Genomic DNA, 22912 nt, shown 5'->3' with positions numbered 1-22912 from the left:
GTGCCAATTCATTTGGGGAAGCCAGGGTGGCAGTGCTGAGGGTCTGCTGGCCACTCATTGCCACTTGCTCTCTGGAGGACCCAGAGCAAGTGACTTCTTATTGAGCCTTGGTTTCTTCATCTGGAAAATGAGACTAAGGAGTCCCCTCTTCCCAGTTTGTATTGAAGATCCAGGTAGCTTACATGGAGACAATGCTTAGCATGGGGCCTGCCATGTGGCAGACATATAAGCAGTGCTTGGTTAGGAAGGCTTTTTTTTTTTTTTTTTTTTTTTTTTTTTTTTTTGAGACAGGGCCTTGCTTTGTCACCCAGGCTGGAGTGCAGTGGAGTGAACACAGCTCACTGCAGCCTCGAGCTCCTGGGCTCAAGTGATCCTGCCACATCAACCTCCCAAGTAGCTGGGACTACAGGCATGCATCACCACACCTAGCTAATTTTAAAATTTTTTGTAGAGGCAGAGTCTTGCTGTGTTGCCTAGTGCTGGTCTCAAAATCCTGAGCTCAAACTGTCTGCCTGCCTTGGCCTCCCAAAGTGTTGGGATTACAGGAGTGAGCCACCGCATCCCGCTGAGGAACCCCTCCTATGGGCAAGCATCCAGGCCTCAGTTGGGTCATCTGAAAAATGGGGTTTCAGGTGGTGTCTCCATTTTGCGATTGTTGGCTTTCCTGCAGCCCTGACTGGGATGCCTGGCACAGGCCTGAGAGCTCAGGACCCAGGAGCTGTCCTGATGGTATTGCTATGGGGAGGCCAAGGGTAGATGTGGGGGTACAAGCAGGGGGAGAGTTGCAGTGAAAGATGAACTGTTTTCCTTCCAGGGACCCAGTTCTCCAGGAACCCTCTCAGTCCTGTTCTGCCCTGCTCCGTGGCCTAGGAGGTGGACTGGGAGGCGGGGTCACCTGGGCTTCTATGTAGTCTGGCTTCCAGTAGGATTTGGACAATGGGGTGCCCTGCAGGGGGTGAGTAAAGTCAGGGTGTTGATTCTCACTCCCTCCTGTGTGGGAGTCAGGACCACAGCTCCCTCAGCACTACCCTCTCCCTGGGATTTGCCCTTTTGGGTTCTTGTTCCTTCTGTTTGTACCTTGTGGCCTGGGGGTGGTAACAGTTCCCGTGGTGCCAGTCCTGGGGTTCTGCACCAGTCCCGGTGGTTTCCCAGTCCCTGCTGCTCCTTTGCAAACGATCCCTTGGTTAAACTCTTTGGAATATCCCATCTAAGCATGCTGTCATCTTCCTGCTGGGACCCTGTCAACTCCCAAACCGCATGCACACACTCCACCACCGGCAATGGCTTCTTAACCAGGTGGTTTGTCCGAGGAGAAAGTATGGTCCTTCCAGGACAGAGGCTGGCATTTGGAAGAGGGAAGTGGCAGACATGCTGGATCCTCTCTGATTACCAGCCCACTTGCCTTTCTTGCTGAGAGAACCTCTTTGTTTGAGCCGCAACATGCCCAGGACAGGAGAGATGGTCCAAGCACATCAAAGCAATCTCCATTCCTGTTGCCTGGGACTCATCTGACCCCAGATGAAGACTCCCAGGAGACCCCTGGGAGAGATCTGCATTTCTTTTCTGCTGCCCTAGAGGGCGCCCTGCTCTGTGCCTTTGCTCCTGGTTGGACCAGGCCACCCAGCAGCTGGGACCAATAACTTGGGCCTCTGACCCTCATGGAATTACCCTTCCTTCCAATCTGTATCATAGTAGAGCCTTCCGCTCCAAGGAGTAAACGTCTGGAGCCCAAGCTGGAGGGACGTTGGTTACTCTTGATGTCATTGTGCACCTGGCCTCTTCCTCTCCTGCTGTCACCCTCTGTGAGCCCCCTGCACTCCACCTCTAACCTCAGCCTCCCCATAGCAGTACTATCGGGACAGCTACTAGGTCCTGCGCTTCCAGGCCTGTGCCAGGCCCCCCAGTCAGGGCTGCAGGAAAGCCAACAATTGCAAAATGGAGACACCACCTGAGGGTGTGCTGCTGGGTGCCACAGCAGCCGTGTTGCAACCATGAGGCCATAAGCTGGAGACTGAAGCTTGCTCACAGAGGATGATAGAGCAGGAGAGGAAGAGGCCAGGTGCATGATGACATCAAGGGTAACCAACATCCCTCCATCTTGGGCCCTGAAAGCCAGGCGTTTACTCCTTGGAGCGGAGGCTTTACTATGATACAGGTTGGAAGGAAGGGTGATTCCATGAGCGACAGAGGCCCGAGGTGGTCTCCTGGGTGTCCGGGGCATAGGGGGCTGGACACCAAGCTTTGCCCAGGGATGTTGGGCAAGGTTTTGGGCAATGGTGGCCGAACTAGGCAGGTGGGCCTGGGCCTAGGCAGGTGGTCCAAGTTCTGGACCACCTGGACTCCCTGAGGCAAGGAGTCATGAGAAATAAGCAACACTGGACATCACCCCAAACATTAGGAGCAGAGATTTAGAAACAAACCCCAAAAAACAAAACACTGTTCTGGATGTTTCTTGGACTTAAATGTCATGAAGCAACAAGGTCCTGCCTGGTAGGGCCCTGCTCCTCCTCACAACTCATCTCCTGCCCTCCCATTGCTCACTCCATTCGAGCTGTCCTGGCTTTGCCCCTCTTCCTTCCACACAGATCACGTGTGGCTGTCCCTGGGCCCGTGCACTGGCTGTGCTGTCAGCCTGGACATGTTCCTGATATGTCCTCTATCAAGCTTCAGCCCAAATGTCACCTCGGAAAGGCCTTCCCTGACCCTTCACCAGCAATGGATCTCCCCAGCCTACCTAGAATTACGCAGAGCTCTAATTCCTGCATCTGTTTCCCTGTATAGAAGGTAAGTGGCCATGAGGGCAGGTGCAATGCCTGATGTTCCTTCCATTACAGTGCCCGGCACCTGGGTGCGAACTGGCAGGATTTTTTTTTTTTGAGACTTGCTCTGTCACCCAGGCTGGAGTATAATGATGGCGTGATCTCAGCTCACTGCAACCTCTGCCTCCTGGGTTCGAGCGATTCTCCTGCCTCAACCTCCTGAGTAGCTGGGACTACACGTGTGCACCACCACACCCCAGCTAATTTTTGTATTTTTAGTAGAGATGGGGAGATGGGGTTTCGCCACATTGGCCAGACTGATCTTGAACTCCTGACCTCAGGTCATTCGCCCATGTTGGCCTCCCAAAGTGTTTGGATTACAGGCGTAAGCCACTGCGCCCGGCAGAATGTTTTGAACTGCAAGATTGGTCCTGATGTGTGTCATGTCATGGAAACAGAAAACCATGTCCTAGTGTTGAAGGGTCCAGCTCTGCCACCAGGCAAATTTAGGTGAGTCTCAGCTGTGTGAGCCTGGCTGAGCAGGGAAGTGCTCAGAGCATGGTGGGGGAGTGTGGTTTAGGCAAGCCCCTGCTGGCTTCCTTCCTATAGTGACTTGGGACATTGGGAATGTCTGTGTTTACACAAGAGTGGCTTTTTTTTTTTTTTTTTTGAGATGTAGTTTTGCTCGTCACCCAGGCTGGAGTACAATGGTGCAATTCTGGCTCACTGCAATCCCCGCCTCCCAGGTTTAAGCAATTCTCCTTGATTCAGCCACCCAAGTAGCCAGGATTACAGGCGCCCGCCACCACACCTGACTAATTTTTGTATTTTTAGTAGAGACGGGGTTTCACCATGTTGGCCAGGCTGGTCTAGAACTCATGACCTCAGGTGATCCACCCACCTCGGCTTCCCAAAGTGCTGGGATTACAGGCGTGAGCGACCGCACACAGCCAAGAGTGGCTTTTTTAGCAGACACTCCATGTGGCCAGATGCCTGCTGCCTGGGGTAGCTGGTACCAGTGCCGGGAGCTCATGGAATGTAGAACTCCTGAAGGGGAAGCAGTTATCGGTCCCAGCTGCTGGTGGCCTGGGCCTGCTGCCAGGATCATACAGTGGGCAAGCCTGCCTGGGTTTCTTGTTTTACTTTGTTTTGTTTAAAGAGACGGAGTTTTGGCCAGGTGCGGTGGCTCACGCCTGTAATCCCAGCACTTTGGGAGGCCGAGGTGGGTATATCACCCAAGGTCAGGAGTTCGAGACCAGTCTGGCCAACATGGCAAAACCCCATCTCTACTAAAAATACAAAAATCAGCTGGGTATGGTGGTGGGCGCCTGTAATCCCAGCTACTTGGGAGGCTGAGGCAGGAGAATCGCTTGAACCTGGGAGGCAGAGTTTGCAGTGAGCCGAGATCACACCACTGCACTCTAGCCTGGGTGACAGAGCAAGATTCCATCTCAAAAACAAAAATAAATAAAGAAATGGGGTTTCACCAAGTTTCCCAGGCTGGTCTCAAACTCCTGGCCTCAAGCGATCCTCCCACCTCAGCCTCCTGAGTAGCCAGGATTGTAAGTGCAGGCCACCATACCCAGCTTGGGCAAGCCTGTTCATGGGTCTTCAGTTTCCCCTGTTGCAGATGGGGACACCACCACCCTGGACCTTGTGGGATCTACTGTGGCCTTGGCCCAGAGGCCCCGAGTTGTGATGTGGCAAAGCATGGGCTGCTGGGCAAGGTAGGCACATGGTGATCACAGCAGCCCCAGTGAGTTCTCAGGCACTGGCAGGGGTCAGGTAAGAGGGAGGGGCTGGCTCCTCCCTGGGGCACAACTGGGCCCCACTGGGTGAGCACCCCACATTGATCTGTGGCAGCTCTGTGGGCAGTGTGGGAGGACTGGCCCTGATCATGGCTGCAGTTCCTGAACTTCTTGGGAATGCTGGTCCCATGCTCTCCACTGACAGACACAAGTCCTCTGGGCATCACCCTCTACCCTCTCTCCCTGCTTCCACCTGAAGAGGGCTTTGTGGATAGGCCCAAACAGACACCAGGAACCATTCCTCCAAGTTGTCAGTTTATTCGCTTAAAATACCTAAGTCCTTAGAAGCAGCAGGGCTGCGGTGGAGGGGCTGCACCCTCAGTGTCCCCGTGCCTTCCTCCGCACAGCCTGCACCAGCAGCTCCGAGTAGTGTTCCAGCAGGGCCTGCAGGTCTGGGCTGGCCAGAGGGCACAGCGTCGGTGGGGAGGGGGGTCCTGGGCTGGGCAGGGTCTGGGCTGGGGCCACACTGGTCCCCACCAAGCATTCGGCCTCCAGCTGACTGTGGATCCACAGGAAAGTGGAGACCAGCTCAGTCCGTGCCTGCTGCTGCCTGGTGTCCACCTGGCCACTGGAGATCAACTGCAAGGGATGCCAGCCTTGTCAGGGGCCAACAAGGCCAGGCGGTCCCAAGAGACCCCTCAACCCTTTCCCGACTCTGGGGTTTGGCTCACCACACGGTAAAGGTCGAGGGCTTCTTGGAAGGTGGTCTGCAGCCTGTGCAAGATGTTCCCCACCCTGTTCAGCTCAAGGGGGGATGGGGGCAGGGCTTCAGCCGGCACCCAGGGCTCACTCCAGCGGGCAGGGCTGCCCTGGAATAGACCGAGTGCACCTGAGGTAGAGAGGAGGCAATAAGCAAGACGAGCTGCATTCCATTGGTGTGAGCTGCCAGGGTGGCTGGGTGGACTCCATGCTGTCCTTCTGTCTGGAACTCTTCTCTGGGTCCCCAAGGCTCCCTCCCCTTCCCTCCCACAGGTCTCTGCTCCAATGCATCCTCCTCCCTGAAGCCTCTTCTCATCCTCTGGTTTGTAATCCAACCCGTCCCCACCCTGCACTCCCTCGCCCTCCTCTGTCCCTCCTGAGCATATGTCACTTCGTGATACATATGACGGGTTCCGTAAAGGTTTAGTCTGGGCATTGCCCCCAATGAAGATGTCAATCCTCTGTTTTGTCTACCACCATGTCCCATGTCCCAGGGTCTAGCACAAAGCCCAACATGTAATGCTTATTAAATATTTAAGTTAGTGAACGAATAAATGAATGGCACAGTTCCTGTGGGCAGGTCAAGTGTCCATTTTTGAAGCTGAGCCAACTAGCACACAGGATGAACTTAGGGGACAGTCCTTGCTCCAGGGCTGTACTCACCAGAAGTGGGCTCCAGGAGGGAGGCAGTGCCGCCAGGGATGCCAGGCCCGGCCTCTGGAAGCTGGGGGCTACTAGGGTGGGCAGGAAGGCCAGGGGACTCAGGAGCTGGGAGACTTGGGCGAAAGGCAGAGCCATGGAGCCTCAGGGTGCTCTCATCCACGGGGCTAGGGGCTGGGAAGCTCACTGCTGGGATGGTGACGCCAGGCTGGGCATCCACGGGGGGCAGCAGGAGCCCGTTACAGACACTTGACAGGGTCAGTCTCAGGTTGGCCCGGGCCTCGTGGTTGCCCCAGGAATGCAGGGCAGGCTCTTGGCCCTCACTGCCCAAATTGGGTGTTGCTGCAGCGGTGATGGCCTGAAGCTCCTGGCCCAGAGAGGCCAGTTCCCCAACAGACGATGGCCTACGGAGGGGCTGGGCCAGCGTGGCCACGATAGGGCCCTCGCTGTCACCGACGGAGATGCTGCGTGATATCCTGGCATGGGAGCTGGCAGTGGCCTCCATGTAGGAACAGGTGGAGGGGGTGTGGACACCCTGAGCCAGGCCTGGGGTGGACGCAGATGTGGGCGTTGGGAGCTTCCTGTCCGTGGGCAGCACGGAGGAGGCAGGGACACAGGACGCCAGGCTTGTAAGGCAGGGGGCTGTAACGAAAGCAGATGGCACTGACTCCCCCACACAGAGCTGACAGCTAGGGTCCCCCGGCCCCACAGCTCGGCTGGACATCCAGCCGCTTGCCGAGAAACCCAGGGTTGTCCGTCTGGGACGGGGGCACTCACGTGGTGGGCGCCAGGCCTCCAGCGTCTCTTCAGCCTTCCCCGCAGCGAGGACCTGCAGGCACAGCTCTGAGGTGAGGACAAGACCTCGGGGTTCCCAGCCCCGTGCCCTGAGGGAGGTGGCTCTAATACTCACGTGGGTCCCGTCTGGGGAGGCATAGCCAGTATCTGCTCTGGGCTGGCTTCCAACTTGGTCCATGGGCTTGACCTCTGGAGACTTCACAAGGTGCTGGGTTGCCCGGGGAGGGAGGGTGTGGGTGAACCTGTAGGAAGGAGAGGAGGGGGAATGATTCTCATTCAGCCTGCTCCGGGGCAGTCAAGGAGCCAGAGGGTGGGCTGTGCTTGGCCAGCTTCTACCTGGATGCCTTCTGGAGGCTTGAGAGGAACTGCGTGGAGATGCTCAGGCGTGGGTTGAAGAAGTACTCCTCAGCTTCAGAGGCCTCCACGTCTCCCAGAGCTGCGGGGAAGAGCTCTAGGGGAACATCCCGAGGTGACCCTCATAACCCTTCCCGCCAAGCAGCCCCAGCCCCAGGCCAGCCAACAGCCCAGTGGGGCAATCCCCAGAAACCCTTATGTGCAGACACAGGGTACAAGCAGGGGCAGTGGGCGAGGAGGCATCGTGAGGCTCAGGTCAAGAGTGAAGCAGCAGGCCGGGCACGGTGGCTCACAACTATAATCCCAGCACTTTGGGAGGCCAAGGCGGGTGGGTCACCTGAGGCCAGGAGTTCGAGACCAGTCTGGCCAACATGGTGAAACCTCGTCTCTACTAAAAATACAAAAAATCAGCAAGGCTTGGTGGTGTGCGCCAGTAATCCCAGCTACTCAGGAGGCTGAGGCAGGAGAATCGCTTGAACCGGGGAGTTGGAGGTTGCAGTGAGCTGACATTGCGCCACTGCACTCCAGCCTGGGCAACAGAGTGAGACTCCGTCTCAAAAAAAAAAAAAAACGGAGCAGGTGTTCTCCACTCACCCTCGCGGCCCTGCTGGGGAGCCGACTCCAGGGACACCAATGCTGTGCCCAGGCTGCACAGATGGCCTTGGCAGGTGCGGGTGAGGCAGGGTCCTACCTCTGCAGGGGGACTCAGTCAGTGTCTCGAAGTGGTGGCGGAGGAACTTCTCCTGCTCCGGAGTCTGGGGTAGGGAGCTGCTGGGGACGCTGGGTCCCTCGGGCAGGGACAGCTCATCTTCTGTGGGACCTGCGCATCCTGACAGGGAAGGAGGGGAGGGACAAGAGGAGCCAACACCATGAGTCAGAGCAGACGCCACCTGAAATGGAGAAAGCAGGCCCCACCCATCCCTGCCCTGTTGCCTGCAGGCTGAGAAGCAGGGATCCCCATCTTCCAGGCTCAGTGGGCTCCAAGTGCAGGGCCTGTGCTTAAACACTGTGACTGGCCTTAAGCCAGGCCCGAGCAGCGAGTCCCCTGTGTGTCTGGCCCCTGCTTACCTGGAAAATGGGGTAGCAACGTGGCAAACCGAGGGGCGGGATCAGGAGGCGGAGCTGGGGAGTGGACGGCCGCGAAGCTGCACTCCAAGTCGGCCTCTGATTCCCCCGAGTCTGAAGGAGAGAGCTGGGGTCAGGAGCCCACAGCCTGACCATTCAGGTGAGCCAGGGCCAGGGCTATGCTTCCCTGGGCTCAGTTTCCCCATCTGGAGGAGGGATGATAAAAGCACCCACCCACCATTTTATGAATGAGGGAAGTTCCACATCAAGGAGGTGGCAGAGCTGGGCTCTCAACTGTAGGCAGCTGGGCCCAGAATCCTCAGGCAGCAGCAGGGACCACATGTGTCTTCCTCGACAGACTCTGAGCTTCAGTACTGGGTCAAAGTCACCATCGGTGCCCAGAAAGGGGCCTGGCTGAACGCACAGACTGTCACAGGGTCCCTGCCTTTCTTGCACTCACCCTCAGGTGGGCTCTGGTCCTTTGGGCTGTTGGAGGACACCCTGAGGTAGGAGTCGCCCTGCTGGTCTCCAGGCCTGGCCTCCGCCTCCTTCCCACAATACTGGCTGCAGTGCCAGTGGGGGCAGAGAGGGAACAAGGACTTCAGCTGGAGACTCAATAGCCAGCCCCACCTGGAGCCCCTAGGCACCCGTACCCGCTGCTCCTGCAGGAGCACTGCCTCAGCCTCCCCGCCTCCTCCAAATGTCCCCTCCTTCCCCCAGGTCAGGCCCTCCTGTACCCCACCTGAAACCAAGGAACTAAGGCTGGGCTCCTGCCCCATCCAGGCCACAACTGTCCCCACTCCCACAAGCCCACTGGGAAGGCAAAGAACAGTTCTTCCAGGGTGCAGCTATCAGCTGGGGCTTCCTCCAACTAAAGCTCCCTTGGTAGAAAGGACACCCACCTGTCTGTCCCTGTGACTGTCACTTCTGCCTCCAGAGAGTAGAGGATGAGCTCACTGGCCTCAGATGATTCCCTCTGTTGAGGGAGGAAGGAGGGGTGCCCGCGGCCAGCTTCCTGGGGACTCTCTGACTATGGGGAAGACAGCACAGCCACTCTGAAGCAGCCATGGCTGGGGCCACTGTTACGCCAGGAACCATGGCTGGCTGCTGGAGGCTGTGACCCAGGGCCTGTGCCATGCACTCTGCTCACAACCAGCTTGTCCTGGGCTGCCCCTGCGTTATCAGTCCCTTTATAGATGAGGAAGAGGTGTGGCACCAAAAATAGGAGGTCCAACCCTCTACGTGTCTATTTATATGAAGTTCAATAATAGGAAACCCAGTCCTTGGTTAGAGGTCAGAATACTGGTTATCCTGGTGCAGGGACCTGATTGGGAGGGGCAGAAACCTTCTAGGAGGTAGAACACACTCCAGATTTTACCCAGGGTAGTGGACACATATGAATTACACAGATAGTTCATCAACCTGTATACCTAAAATCTGTGCATGTTACTGGATGTATATTATACCCCAATAAAGATGACAAATTATAGGATAGGATAAAAAGGAATTTTGTTTGGAAAATAGTAGAGTAAGAGCTAAAGTTGCACAGGCACCTCTAAGAGCCCAGGCCCTATGCTTAAGCATGGATTCCTGTAAAAGCCCTCTGGGGCAGAAGAGATTGTTATTACCATTTAAAAGTTTTTTTTTAAAAAAGAAAAGAAAACAAAACAAAAAAATTTAAAAAATATTTTTGTAGAGGTGGGATTTTGCTATGTTGCCCAGGCTGGCCTTGAACTCAAGTGATCGTTAAGTAATCCTCCTGCCTTGGCCTCCCCAAATGCTGGGATTAGAGGTGTTAGTCACTGCCCCGGCCCGATTATGACTACTTTTTAGATGACTGAAGCCCAGAGAGGTAAGCCTCTTACTCAAGGTCACACAACAGGAATGGGTAGGGTCAGGGCTCCATCTACCCAAATGTCCCCCACTTGGGTACAAGCCTGCTCTAGCATCCAAGCTCTTAACCCCCAAGTGACTCACTTTCCAACGACTCCCTGTCTGCCCTGGGAAGTCTTGCTGTGCAACAGTCCTGGGGCTCACCCTCCTACCCTTCACCACCTCACGTAATCCTCCCTGCCCCCATGGAGTGGGAGTCAGCCTGAGGTGCCAGGCCCTGGGGCCGTCACAGTGCCAGGGCTACAGACCAGGCTGGGGTGGAAGTGCGTACCTCACTCAGCAGGCTGGCCAGGCTTTGTGGCTCCAGTGAATCCAGAATGGAGTTCTCCAGACTCTCGGGCTTCATGGGGGTAAAGTAGCAATCCAGGTCCTGGGCATCCAGGATGGTCTTGAGGGGCTCTTGGCCAGCCCGCTCTGCCCAACGGCCGTGGGGCTGGTAGCTGCGCTTGGCATGGAAGGCCGAGCCATCTGGCACATCATCGTCCCCTAGCTTGAAGGATATGGGACAGTCAGGCACCCGGCTGAGTGCTCACTCACTGCAGGGAGCGCCACAGACATTTCACACAGCCAATCCGGGCTCCTGGCTTTCAATACCATTCAGAAACAACTTCCAGGTACGTATCTCCAGCATGAACCTTTCTCTTTTTTTTTTTTTTTTTGTTGTTTTTGAGATGAAGTCTTGCTCCGTCTCCTAGGCTGGAGTGCAGTGGTGTGACCTTGGCTCACTGCAACCTCCGCCTCCCAGTTTCAAGCAATTCTCCTGTCTCAGCCTCCAGAGCAGCTGGGATTACAGGTGCCCACCACCACGCCTGGCTAATTTTTCTATTTTTAGTAGAGATGGGGTTTTGCCATTTTGGCCAGGCTGGTCTCAAACTGCTGACCTTAAGTGATCCGCCCTCCTTGGCCCAAAGTGCTGGGATTACAGGCATGAGCCACTGTGCCCAGCCCATTTTGTTGGTTTTTGGTAGAGGTGGACTCTCACTATGTTGCCCAGGCTGGTCTCAAACCCCTGGGCTCAAGCAATCCTGCTTCGGCCTCCCAAAGTGCTGGGAATGCCCAGCTGGGATTCATGAAATTTTCTCTGAAACTTCAGAATTGCACATGCAATTGCTCTACATCTCTGTATGGATGTCTGGTAGGTATTTCAAAGTTAACATGCTGACAACTCAGCTCCTCATTTCCTCCACACAAACCTGCTCCTCCTAAAGCTTCCCCTGTTTCAGTTGTTTTTTCCAGTTGTTCAGGCCCCAACCTTGGGATCATCCTTCATTCACCTCTCTTACTCTGTCTCTTATAATCCACATTGTCTTTCTCTTTTCTTTTTCTTTCTTTTCTTTTTTTTTTTTGATACAGAGTCTCACTCTGTCGCCAGGTTGGAGTGCAGTGGCGCGACGTCGGTTCACTGCAACCTCCGCCTCCTGGGTTCAAGTGATTCTCCTGCCTCAGCCTCCTGAGAAGTTGGGACTACAGGCATGCACCACCATGACCAGCTAATTTTTGTATTTTTAGTAGAGACCGGGTTTTACCATGTCGGCCAGGATGGTCTCAATCTCTTGACCTCGGATTACACCCGCCTCGGCCTCCCAAAGTGCCGGGATTACAGGCATGAGCGACAGCACCGGCCTCTTTTTTTTTTTTTAAGAGACAAGGTCTTGCTCTGCTGTCCAAGCTGGAGTGCAGTAGCACAATCGCTGCAGCCTCCAACTCCTGGGCTGAAGCAATCCTCCTGCCTCAGGCCCCTGAGTAGCTGGGACTATGGATGTGCACCACCATGCCTGGCTATTTTTTTTTTTTGAGACGGAGTCTTGCTCTGTTGCCCAGGCTGGAGTGCAGTGGCGTGATCTTGGCTCACTGCAAGCTCCGCCTCCTGGGTTCATGCCATTCTCCTGCCTCAGCCTCCCGAGTAGCTGGGACTACAGGCACCCACTGCCATGCCTGGCTAATTTTTTGTATTTTTAGTAGAGACAGGGTTTCACCGTATTAGCCAGGATAGTCTTGACCTCCTGACCTCATGATCCGCCCGCCTCAGCCTCCCAAAGTGCTAGGATTACAGGTGTGAGCCACCGTGCCCAGCCATGCCTGGCTATTTTTAATTTTTTGTAGAGATGGGGGTCTCATTATGTTGCCTAAACTGGTCTTGAGCTCCTGGCTTCGTGGCCTTTACATGTATAGGCTGTTATGACTAGAACATTCGTCCCAGTATCTCCCTGCCTCACTTGTTTCAACTCTGATCAAATATCATTTTCCCAATGAGGCCTTTCCTGTTTACTTAAAACTGCCACCCCCCAACACTCCTTATTTTCTCTATTTTTATTTTTTTTATGAGACAAGGTCTTGGCTCTGTTGCCCAGGCTGGAGTGCTGTGGTGCCATCTCAGTTCCCTGCAGCCTCGACTTCCCTGGCCCAAGCAATCTTCCCACTTCAGCCTCCTGAGTAGCCGGGACTACAGGTATGCACCACCACGCTTGGCTAATTTTTAAATTTTTTGTAGAGATGGGGTCTCACTATGTTGCTCAGTCTGGTCTTGAACTCCTGGGCTCAAGCGATCTACCTGCCTTGGCCTCCCAAAGTGCTGGGATCACAGGTGTGAACCACCGTGCTGGGCCCCTGTTCTTATTCTCTTTTTTGAGACAGGATCTCACTCTGTTGCCTAGGCTGGAGTCCAGTGGTGCCATCTCGGTTCCCTACAGCTTCAACCTCCTGGGCTCAAATGATCCTCCCACCTCAGTTTCCTGAGTAGCTGGGACCACAGAGACGCATCAGTGCACCTGGCTGACGTATTTTCCTTCTTGATTCTTTTTTTTTTTTCTTTTGAGACGGAGTCTGGCTCTGTTGCCCAGGCTGGAGTGCAGTGGCCGGATCTCAGCTCACTGCAAGCTCTGCCTCCCGGGTTTACGCCATTCTCCTGCCTCAGCCTCCCGAGTAGCTGGGACTACAGGCGCCCGCCACCTTGCCTGGCTAGTTTTTTGTATGTTTTAGTAGAGACGGGGTTTCACCAGGTTAGCCAGGATGGTCTCGATCTCCTGACCTCGTGATCCACCCGTCTCGGCCTCCCAAAGTGCTGGGATTACAGGCTTGAGCCACCGCGCCCGGCCTCCTTCTTGATTCTTTTCCCTCCATAGCACTTATCAGCACCCAACATACTACGTCACTTACTTATTTAATGGGGACACTGTTCCTCACCCACACAGGCAAGTGAGCCTATGAAGGGAGAGGCTTTTGTTTCCCTTGTTCACTGTTGTGTCCCTGACATCCAGAACAATGCCTGGCACAGGGCACTGATCATGAACAAAGAGCTGTCTCACTGAGCCTGGAAGGATGACAGGGCTTCTCCAGAGAAAAGAGGGACATGGAAAGGAAAAAGGGCTTCCAGAAGGCAGAGCCGGGGAGGCGTTTCCTCTGCCAGCCCCTGAGCAACCCTCTCCCTGAAGACTTACCAGCCGCTTTGCCCACAGTGGCAGCTTGCCGTTGGTTAGCAGGCATCGAGGATCTGGAGAGAGACACACAGAATCCATGAAAAGAGGACAAACATCCCAACAAACAGGCCACACACATAACCGGGCAGTCCCCAAAGAGGCAACACCACACCCCAGAGGTCAGAAGGCTCAACAGCACCAGCTGTCAGGGAAATGCAAACTTAAACCATGGGACACGGTATTTGACTCACAAGACTGACCGAGGTGACAAAGCTTAATACTACCAAAGGATGGCAGGAAAAGTGTGGGGACAACGGAGAGCCTAATGCAACGCAGGGTGGAGCAGTACCGGGTTTGGAGAACTCTGGGGTTCTCTTTTTTTTTCCTGAGACAGAGTCTCGCTCTGTCACCCAGGCTGGAGTGTGGTGGCGCGATCTCGGCTCACTGGAAGCTCCGCCTCCTGGGTTCATGCCATTCTCCTGCCGCAGCCTCCCAAGTAGCTGGGACTACAGGCGCCCACCACCATGCCCGGCTATTTTTTTTTTTTTTTTCTTGAGACGGAGTCTTGCTCTGTCACCCAGGCTGGAGTACAGTGGCATGCTCTCGGCTCACTGCAAGCTCCGCCTCCTGTTCATGCCATTCTCCTGCCTCAGCCTCCCGAGTAGCTGGGACTACAGGCATCCGCCACCACACCTGGCTAATTTTTTGTATTTTCAGTAGAGACGGGGTTTCACCATGTTAGCCAGGATGGTCTCGATCTCCCGACCTTGTGATCCGCCCACCTCAGCCTCCCAAAGTGCTAGGATTACAGGCATGTGCCATTGCACCTGGCTGGGGTTCTCTTTTAAAATAAAGGCCAGGCATACGGACTCAAGCCTGTAATCCCAGCACTTTGAGAGGTTGAGGTGGGAGGATACTTGAGGCCAGGAGTTCAAGACCAGCCTGGGCAACACAGTGAGACCTTTTCTCCACACACACCATGCCCAACACACACATATTTAGTGACTCAGCCAGCGACTCACAGGCTGAGGAGGGAAAATTGCTTGAGCCCAGGAGGTCAAGGCTACAGTGAGCCATGATCATGCTATTGCACTCCAACCTGGGCAACAAAAAAAGTGAAATAAAATAATAAAACAACTTTATAAAAGTAAAAATAACCCCCGGATCCAGCGGTGCTACTCCTCAGACTCTGTCCTGGAGAAATCCTCACATTTCGAGGAGGCCTAGGAGTGGTCTCCATCTCCATAGCCTCATTAAGAGTGATGTGAAATCAAGAAACCTAAATGGCCATCTGCAGGGGAATAACTTAAAATTTTGGAGGCCTCTGCTTTGTATTCACCAATATTCAGGTAGATGAGAGACTGTGCAGAGGAAAAAGATTTCGGACAATATCCGCAACAGAATTCAATTTATTTTTACTTATTCATTTATTTTTTGAGACGGAGTCTTGCTTTGTCACTCAGGCTGGAGTGCAGTGGCACAATCTCAGCTCACTGCAACCTCCACTTCCCAGGTTCAATAATTCTCCTGTCTCAGTTTCCCAAGTAGCTGGGATTACTGGCGCACACCATCACGCCCAGCTAATTTTTGTATTTTAAGCGGAGACGGGGTTTCACCATATTGGCCAGGCTGGTCTCGAACTCCTGACCTCAGGTGATCCACCTGCCTTGGCCTCCCAGGGTGCTGGGATTACAGGCGTGAGTCACCGCACCCAGCCTCAAATACATTTTTGATGCCTGATCAGGTGGTGTGAGTGGATGAAGCTGACTACAGTCTGCCCTCAGAAGTGATCACATGCTCAGATGTGGACAGCTACAGCAATTGGCTCAGAAGTGGGTACACCAGTCATATCGGGAACATGAGTCACACAACCCTAAGACTCTGCTTGAGCTACTATAGGAAAGAGGTGTTCTATTCTCTATGGAGTTTTATAAGCCTGTAGTTGCTGGGGGTATCTTTTCCCCTAGTAAAGGAAGAGTCTGTCCGTCAGCAAAGCCAACATGAAGAAAAGCAGAGCCAAAAGATACAAAAAAAAAAGCTTCCTTTTATCATCTGTCTATCTGGATCCAGCCATGCTGAAAGCTAATCCTCTCCAATTTTCAGGCACCAAAAATTCTCTTCCTGACTTAAGCCTGGTTGCTTTTATACTAAAGAGTCTTGACTGATATGATTATTGAGTTTCTTTCTTTTTCTACAGACAGGGTCTCACTCTATTGTTCAGGCTGGAGTGCAGTGGTGTGATCATAGCTCACTATAACCTGGAATTCCTGGGCTCAAGCAATCTTCCTGCCTCAGCCTTCCAGGTAGCTGGCAATATAGGTGTGCACCACCAGGCCCAGCTAATTTTTTTCTTTTTGTAGGAACGGGGTCTTGGTATGTGCCAGGCTGGTCTCAAACTCCTGGCCTCAAGTGATCCTCCTGCCTCAGCCTCCCATGTAGTTGGGACTACAGATGTGTGCCACTATGCCCAGCTAATTTCTTTTTTTAAATTTTTTTTGCATAGGTGGGCTTTCGCTATGTTACCCAGGCTGGTCTCGATCTCCTGGCCTCAAGTGACCCTCCCATTTCAGCTTCCCAAAGTGCTAAAATTCCAGGTGTGAGCCACCACACTAAGCCTTATTACTGAATGTTATTTATTTTATTTATGTTATTATTATTTTTGAGACAGAGTCTTGCTCTGTCACCCAGGCTGGAGTACAGTGGCACAGTGCCACTGCACAGTGGCTCACTGCAACCTCTGCGTCCCAGGTTCAAGCAGTTTTCCTGTCTCAGCCTCCCTAGTAGCTGTACTACAGTTGCACACGCCACCACGCCTGGCTAATTTTTGTATTTTTAATTGAGACAGGGTTTCACCATATTGGTCAGGCTGGTCTGGAACTCCTGACCTCAGGTGATCCACCCACTTCGGCCTCCCAAAGTGCTGGGATTACAGGTGCGAGCCACCGTGCTTGGTCAACTCCTGAGTTTTAATATGTGCCAGGCCCTGTAAACAAAGTCATGGGCAAAACCCAGCAATGATTCCCTACACTGACATAGTTTAAAATAGGGCCCCTTTTCCAACCTGGATCCAAGCTGTCTTTGGATGGTGTCTTCAGCATCTCTTCTGGCTCACACTCTTCCTCCAGATCATCCTCTGTCTGCTCTCCAGGGCTCAGGGAACGAATCTCACTAGGTGTGGACACATACGTATCCTGCCTAAAACCAGGAATGAGGACGGTAAGGAGAGAATACAGGCAAACGGGCTGGTGGTGGGGACTTGCCTAGGGCCGGGCCCTGTGCTAAGCTCCATGTTAACATATTCTTGGCTGCTGGTCAAGATGGTGCTGGCAAGTCTCTCACTTGACACCGTCTCCCCACTAGAAACACATCACCACAATAGATGAGATTAACAAAGGCCAGACTACAAACGAACACAAACTCTTTCAGGGCTACAGCAATGGGACGGAAAGCCAAGCAGACAGTGGGACTGCAGTCCTGTGCTGGGCTCCCCGTAGGTGGCAGCAATGATGGTGGCTCCTCCCGAGTACAGGAAACTAAAACTCCCTTGGCATGAGGCAGGCACTGAAGCCAGGGCCCTGGTTCATAGCTTAGGGGTGGAGTGGGAGCCTCAAAACCAAGATACCAAGATGATACCTCTAATACCACCTCAGGACCTCAGGACCAGTGGCCCCTGTTAAGGCCTGGTCTCCACAGTGCCCTGGGAGCCACATGGAGCCAATGGCAAAAACAGACACACCCAGCAGCAGGAGAGAAGAAAAACCAAAAAACCTCCCACTCAAAATGAGCAACACCCAAACCAAAACCTCAAATCAAAAACTAGAACATGAGTTATCTGCAAATAAAACTGGCTTTGCTACATAAACACTTGAAAGAAGTATATTTAGAAGATTCAAAGAAGTAAGTGAAGCTACAGCTTTCAGGTGGGAGCAAGAGGACACCGTGGTCCCACTGCAGCCCTCCTCTCAGACCCCCTCCCTACCCACCCTTCCCCTTGGCTGGCCGGTCTGGGACTGCTCTGTTCCCACAGCCACTTGGGGCATCCCCCATCACAGTGCCCAGGCTCGCCAAACACTTTGCTTTTCCACTTCAATACCCTTCTCATGGCCGGATGCAGTGGCTCACATCTGTGATCCAGCACTTTGTGAGGCCAAGGTGGGAGGATCACTTAGGCCCAGGAGTTCAAGACAAGCCTGGGCGACACAGCAAGACTCTGTCTCTATTATTTATGAAAATTAAAAAACCCCACAAAACCTTTTTGTATGTATTACTGTAACTGCATATTCAAAGTCTGTCTCCCCGACCCAGCTGTGAGTGTGCTAAGGGCAGGGCTGTCTTGGCCACTGCTGTGTCCCCAGCATCACTCCATGGGGCCCCAGCAGGGACTCATCCCTCTGGTGGAAGGACAGGGGCTGCCAGGACCTGGGGTGGCTGTTCTGCTTCCTGTCCTTTGTGTGCTGCTGCTGCTCCTGGTGGTCGATCTCCAGCAAGTGCTGCTTCATGCAGTTGGTGATCTCCGGGCCCAGGTGCCAGATGAACACACAGCTGTGGAGGCCAAAGAGAGACATGCAAGGCAGAGGAAGAGTGAGCATGGGAGCTGCTGCCGTGGCTGACCCTGAAGCCACCCTCACCACAGCCTGGACCCCATTCTCCAGATGCTCCTGGAAAACACACCCCTATCCGCTTAGTGCAGGGATGCTGGACTCGCCACATCCACACCCTGGGCCCAGGTCTGGGGCATCTCAGCAAACCAGAGCCTGCTCTGGAGGCCTCAAGACCTGAGGAAGAGGGCTGTGGGGAAGAACAGGGGTAAATCAAAGGGAGTTGACAAAAGGGACTTCGTTGAGCACCACCCATGTGCTAAAGAATATATGGATATCATCTCATTCATTTCTCACCATACAATTTTCTTTTTTTTTTTTTTTGAGAGTCTTGCCCTGTTACCCAGGCTAGGGTGCAGTGGCGCGATCTCCGCTTACTGCAACTTCTGCCTCCCAGGTTCAAGTCATTCTCATGCCTCAGCCTCCTGAGTAGCTGGGACTACAGGCGCCTGCCACCATGCACAGCTAATTTTTGTAGTTTTAGTAGAGACATAATTTCTCTATGTGGACCAGGCTGGTCTTGAACTCCTGACCTCAGGTGATCCACCCGCCTAGGTCTCCCAAAGTGCTGGGATTACAGGCGTGAGCCACCACGCCTGGCCTCATCACACCATTTTTAAGGTAAACGGTGTTGTCTTTTACAGGGAGCAAACTGAGGCTCAGGGTAAATAAGCTGCTCAAGGTGACATGAAAGTAAGTGACAGGCCTGGGATTTGTTTCTTCTTTTTAGGTTTTTATTTTTTTTTTGAGACAGGTCTCACTCTGTCACCCAGGCTGGAGTGCACTGGCGTGATCTGTGCTCCCTGCAACCTCTGCCTACCAGGTTCAAGCCATCTTCCCCCTCCTGAGTAGCTGGGACTACAGTTGTACATGACCACACCCAGCTAATTTTTTGTAGAGATGGGGTTTTGCTATGTTGCCCAGGCTGGTCTTGAACTCCTGAGCTCAAGTGATCCACCCGCCTCAGCCTCCCAAAGTGCTGGGGTTATAGGTGTGAGCCATCATGCCCAGCTTAGAGCTGGGATTTGAACTCAAGGCTAGGTGTGACACCAAGACTCCCACAGTCCAAACTGGGCAGCTCAGAAATGCTTTCTACACAGGCAGGCTGAGAACAGTGCTCATGGTATCTGAGCCACAACTCTTCCAACGGTCCATGTCCTACCTGTCTCCAGATACTGTGATCAAGTGATGACAGTCATAGGTGAACTTCATGCTAGTAATAATTTCTGCAAACAAAGCAAAGAGGCTGCACTTGCCTTCGGAGTCAGAGGCTGGGGGTGGGGGTGGTGGGGCGGTGAGGAGGCCTCCCAAGCAGAGAGGTAGACCCACCTGAATGGCCAAACATCTTGGCAATGCACTCGCCCGAGTAAAAGTCAATCACTGAGATGCTTTTGTCAGAGCAGCTGGTGGCCAGGAATGTGCCTGAGGGGTCCACATGGACCTGCCAGGAAAGGGACCCACATGTCACTCCAGCTGCCTGCTTCTTCCTTATGAGGAGGCCTGGGCCCCTCCCTCCCCCATGGTGGATGTTTAGCACATGGGACCCTGGCAGGGCAGGAGCTCCTGCTCCCATTCAACAGGTGAAGAAATTAACAACCACCTCAGCAGTAACAACAGTAGCCAGGCCCTGAGCTAAGCACTGAACGTGAGCAAACTGAACTCCTCCAGAGAACAAGTCTATGAGCCAAGCTGTCTATGTGCATTTTACAGGGGATGATGAAACAGGCTCAAGAGATGATGCTTGCCCAAGGTCACACAGTCAGCCTGAGGCAGAGCCTGAATCCATAACTGTCCTAGACCAGAGGCTCTGAGAAGGTCCCCCCTTGTCCTGAGTGACCCATGGCTGGTGTGGGCAAGCCAAGAGGGGAGTCCATGCCTCTGATTCTTCCCATTATACCCTGCTGCCACTCAAAATGGAACCCACTTAGATGCCCCGCTTGGGGAAGGGCTCTGTAAATAAAGGAAACGCAGCTAGGGTCACCCTCCCCACCCTCTCGCAAGCATCCTTGTTTAACCACGCCTGAGAAGGTGCTGGCCAGCGCGGTGCACTGAGGAAGGACCAAGGCCACAGGTCTCAGGTGTGGGCCATCACAATAGGTGGCCCATCAGGGCAGCAGACAGACGGGGGTCTCCAACTCCTTACCTTCAGCAAGGACCCTTCGTCACCCTGGGAGCCCTTGTAGCACTTCTTCTGCTTCCCGTTCACAGTGTTGTAGACTCTGGGGAAGTGGGGGTGTGTTGTGACCAACAGGGCCCCGCCTACCCCACCACCTCATCCTCTGGGTCCTGCTGTCCTCCCCTCCCCTGGAAGCCCCCTGCTACCTCTTGTCCCCATCTGATGCCTAGACTGAAACTGAAACCCCATCTCAAGCTGAGGTTGTGTCCTGGGGTACCCACTGAGTTAATGCCCATCTCCCCCACACACTGCAAGCTCAGTGCTTGGCACTGAATGAGAAGGAACTGGAAAAGGGGTACAGAGCCTCTCTGCACTGCTTTGCCCCCTGCACACTCCCTCTCTGCCTCCCCCTGGCTCACTCCTCCACATCCTCCCCAGGCTCAGGTGTCTCTTCCTCCAGGAAGTCCTGCTTGATCCCCAGGTGGGGTCAGGTGTCTCTGCAGGGCCCCTGGGCTCCCCCATCTCTGACCACTCTGTCACTGTCTGTGGCTGTGAGGTGGCCATGTCCCCTCTGCTGGACTGTGAGCTCCATGAAGGAGGGCCTGGGGCTATCCTGGCCACTGCCATGATCCCAGCACCATCCAGCCCAGTTAGGTCCTCAGGGAATACAGGTGAATGAAGGAGTATATATGCCACATCAGCACCTTAGTCGTCCCACACAGGCTCTAGGGAGAGCCAGAAGGAAGCCCTCTGCTGACCTGGAGGCCAGGCCTGGGAGAGCCCAGCTTCTAAGAAATACTTGCTGGTGGCCAGGCGTGGTGGCTCACGCCTGTAATCCCAGCACTTTGGGAGGCTGAGGTGGGCGAATACCTGAGGTCAGGAGTTCGAGACCAGCCTGGCCAACATGGCGAAACCTCGTCTCTACTAAAAATACAAAAATTAGCTAGTCATGGTGGCGGAAGCCTGTAATTCCAGCTACTTGGGAGGCTGAGGCAGGAGAATCACTTGAACCCAAGAGGCAGAGGTTGCAGTGAGCTAAGATGGCACCACTGCACTCCAGCCTGGGCAACAGAGCAAGACTGCCTCAAAAAACGAACAAACAAACAAAAAACCCAAGAAGGAACACCTGCTGGGTCTCTCGATCCCCTCCCAGCTTCTTGGGAACCAGAGGAACAGAGGGAGAAAAACAGACAGCCTAGGACAAGGCAGACCAGGCCAGCTAAGGGTCCAGGGTCACCCCTTACCTCACATTGCGGTCCTGGCAGGCCACAGCCACGTACTTCTGGGTGATGTCAATGTCCATGTCATACAAGGTGGTTTTCTCTGCTACGTGGTGGGTACGGACAAAGTGTAGTCCATCTGAACCCTGGCAGGGCCGGCACGACCTTCACAGAATGCCCCAATAACCCCCCACCCCAGCCCCCAAGGAGGCCATGCCACCCTACCCGCTGGGCACTGCGAAAGTAGATGCTCTTGTCGGCCCCACAGCTGATCATCTGGATGTCTCTGTTGCCTGGGGGAGGAGGACGCTGTGTGTTAGACAGGGCTGGGCCACATGGGCAGGGGACCCTAGCTGGGGAACTCCACTGCAAGAGCCATCAACCAACTGTGCTGGGATCAAGGAAGGCTTCCTGGAAGTGGTGAGGTGGGTGCTGGGTCTGGGTGGGACTCTCAAGATATGAGCTGTGTGTGTGAGGGGGCACAGGTGGAGCTGTGGGCAAGGCAGGCTCTGCAGAGCAAGGGCATATAGAGAAACAAAGGCTGGGGACAAAGAAGGGACACCCTCTCCAGTCTGGGATTGAGATAGGTGACTTCAGCAGCAGAGTAGAGGCAGGACTGTAGCAGGGACCAGTGGAGACAGGCTGGGAGGCTCGTGCCATCAAGATCAATTGCAAGATCCACACGAGCCTTGGGCCAGGCCCCATGCATGTGGCTGGTCTTTCTGAATGCTCACCACCCATCCCACTGGACAAGTGTGAACACAGAGGTTCACAGAGTCCTTGTCCCAAGGCACACAGAGGACGGGGCAGGACTGAACCCAGGCATTCTCTGGTGCCAGGGTCAAAGATGTTAAACACCTCTCTGAACCTGGGCCTCCCCTTTGAGCCTCAGCTTCCTGTCCGTACAAGGGGTATGGTGACAGTCCCTTCCCTGGAGAGTGGTGTGAAGCCCTTGGAACAGGGACTGCCACATGGTAAGCACTAGACACAGTCTTGCTTTTATTATTCTCATTTCTTTTTTTTTGAGGTAGAGTCTTGTTCTGTTGCCCAGGCTGGAGTATAATGCCGTGATCTCGGCTCACTGCAACCTCCACCTCCTAGGTTCAAGCAATTCTCCTGCCTCAGCCTCCCAAGTAGCTGGGATTACAGGCACGTGCCACCACACCTGGTTAATTTTTGCATTTTTAGTAGAGACAGGGCTTCACCATGTTTGTCAGGCTGGTCTTGAACTCCTGATCTTGTGATCTGCCCACCTCAGCCTCCCAAAGATTATAGGCATGAGTCACCGCCCCCTACTGTCTCATTTCTTTATAGAATAACAGTTTGGTGAGGATGAAGCAACAGAACAAATATAAAACTCTTAGAGTCTCGGCACATCAGACATGCTCCTTCATGACAGGACATTTGAGAGGGTCCAGGCCTGACATACAAGTATTAGATGTTGCTCAAGGAGGAGTCGTTGGCTTACAGAAGGGAGTGAGCCCCATATAAGCGAGGAAGCGTAACCTGGGAGGGACCCAGAGAAGGCC

General features: G+C 53.9%; 1 protein-coding gene and 1 long non-coding RNA gene across 15 annotated transcripts in view; one reads left to right on the top strand and one right to left on the bottom strand.

Annotated features, from left to right (window-relative positions):
- Window positions 1–3134: 3134 nt before the first annotated feature.
- LOC141409086 (uncharacterized) lies at window positions 3135–5834 on the top strand. The gene is made up of 2 exons (XR_012427504.1): window positions 3135–3269; window positions 4390–5834. It is a non-coding gene; the product is annotated as an uncharacterized lncRNA (long non-coding RNA).
- WDR62 (WD repeat domain 62) overlaps window positions 4810–22912 on the bottom strand; it is a 52050-nt gene continuing 33947 nt past the window's right edge. For 5 of the 14 annotated variants that reach the window (XM_005588930.5, XM_015441585.4, XM_015441586.4 and 2 more), the window contains 19 exons: window positions 21609–21676; window positions 21408–21529; window positions 20191–20266; window positions 19377–19488; window positions 19210–19273; window positions 17869–17991; window positions 16511–16644; window positions 13471–13523; window positions 10305–10523; window positions 9043–9170; window positions 8601–8704; window positions 8144–8254; window positions 7767–7904; window positions 7058–7172; window positions 6837–6963; window positions 6704–6755; window positions 5930–6568; window positions 5239–5396; window positions 4810–5146 (listed from right to left, as the gene is read on the bottom strand). In XM_005588930.5, the coding sequence (XP_005588987.3) occupies window positions 4886–5146; window positions 5239–5396; window positions 5930–6568; window positions 6704–6755; window positions 6837–6963; window positions 7058–7172; window positions 7767–7904; window positions 8144–8254; window positions 8601–8704; window positions 9043–9170; window positions 10305–10523; window positions 13471–13523; window positions 16511–16644; window positions 17869–17991; window positions 19210–19273; window positions 19377–19488; window positions 20191–20266; window positions 21408–21529; window positions 21609–21676 (2804 nt within the window). In that variant the 3' untranslated portion in view covers window positions 4810–4885. Of the gene's footprint in view, window positions 5147–5238; window positions 5397–5929; window positions 6569–6703; window positions 6756–6836; window positions 6964–7057; window positions 7173–7669; window positions 7905–8143; window positions 8255–8378; window positions 8705–9042; window positions 9171–10304; window positions 10524–13470; window positions 13524–16510; window positions 16645–17868; window positions 17992–19209; window positions 19274–19376; window positions 19489–20190; window positions 20267–21407; window positions 21530–21608; window positions 21677–22912 lie in introns of all 14 variants that reach the window. The other 9 variants (XR_012427479.1, XR_012427478.1, XR_012427480.1 and 6 more) reach the window with 9 other exon arrangements.

This window comes from Macaca fascicularis, chromosome 19, assembly GCF_037993035.2.
Source record: "Macaca fascicularis isolate 582-1 chromosome 19, T2T-MFA8v1.1".
Classification (NCBI taxonomy): domain Eukaryota; kingdom Metazoa; phylum Chordata; class Mammalia; order Primates; family Cercopithecidae; genus Macaca; species Macaca fascicularis.
Note: the sequence above shows the minus strand (reverse complement) of the source record. Positions and strands in the feature narration are given on the sequence as shown.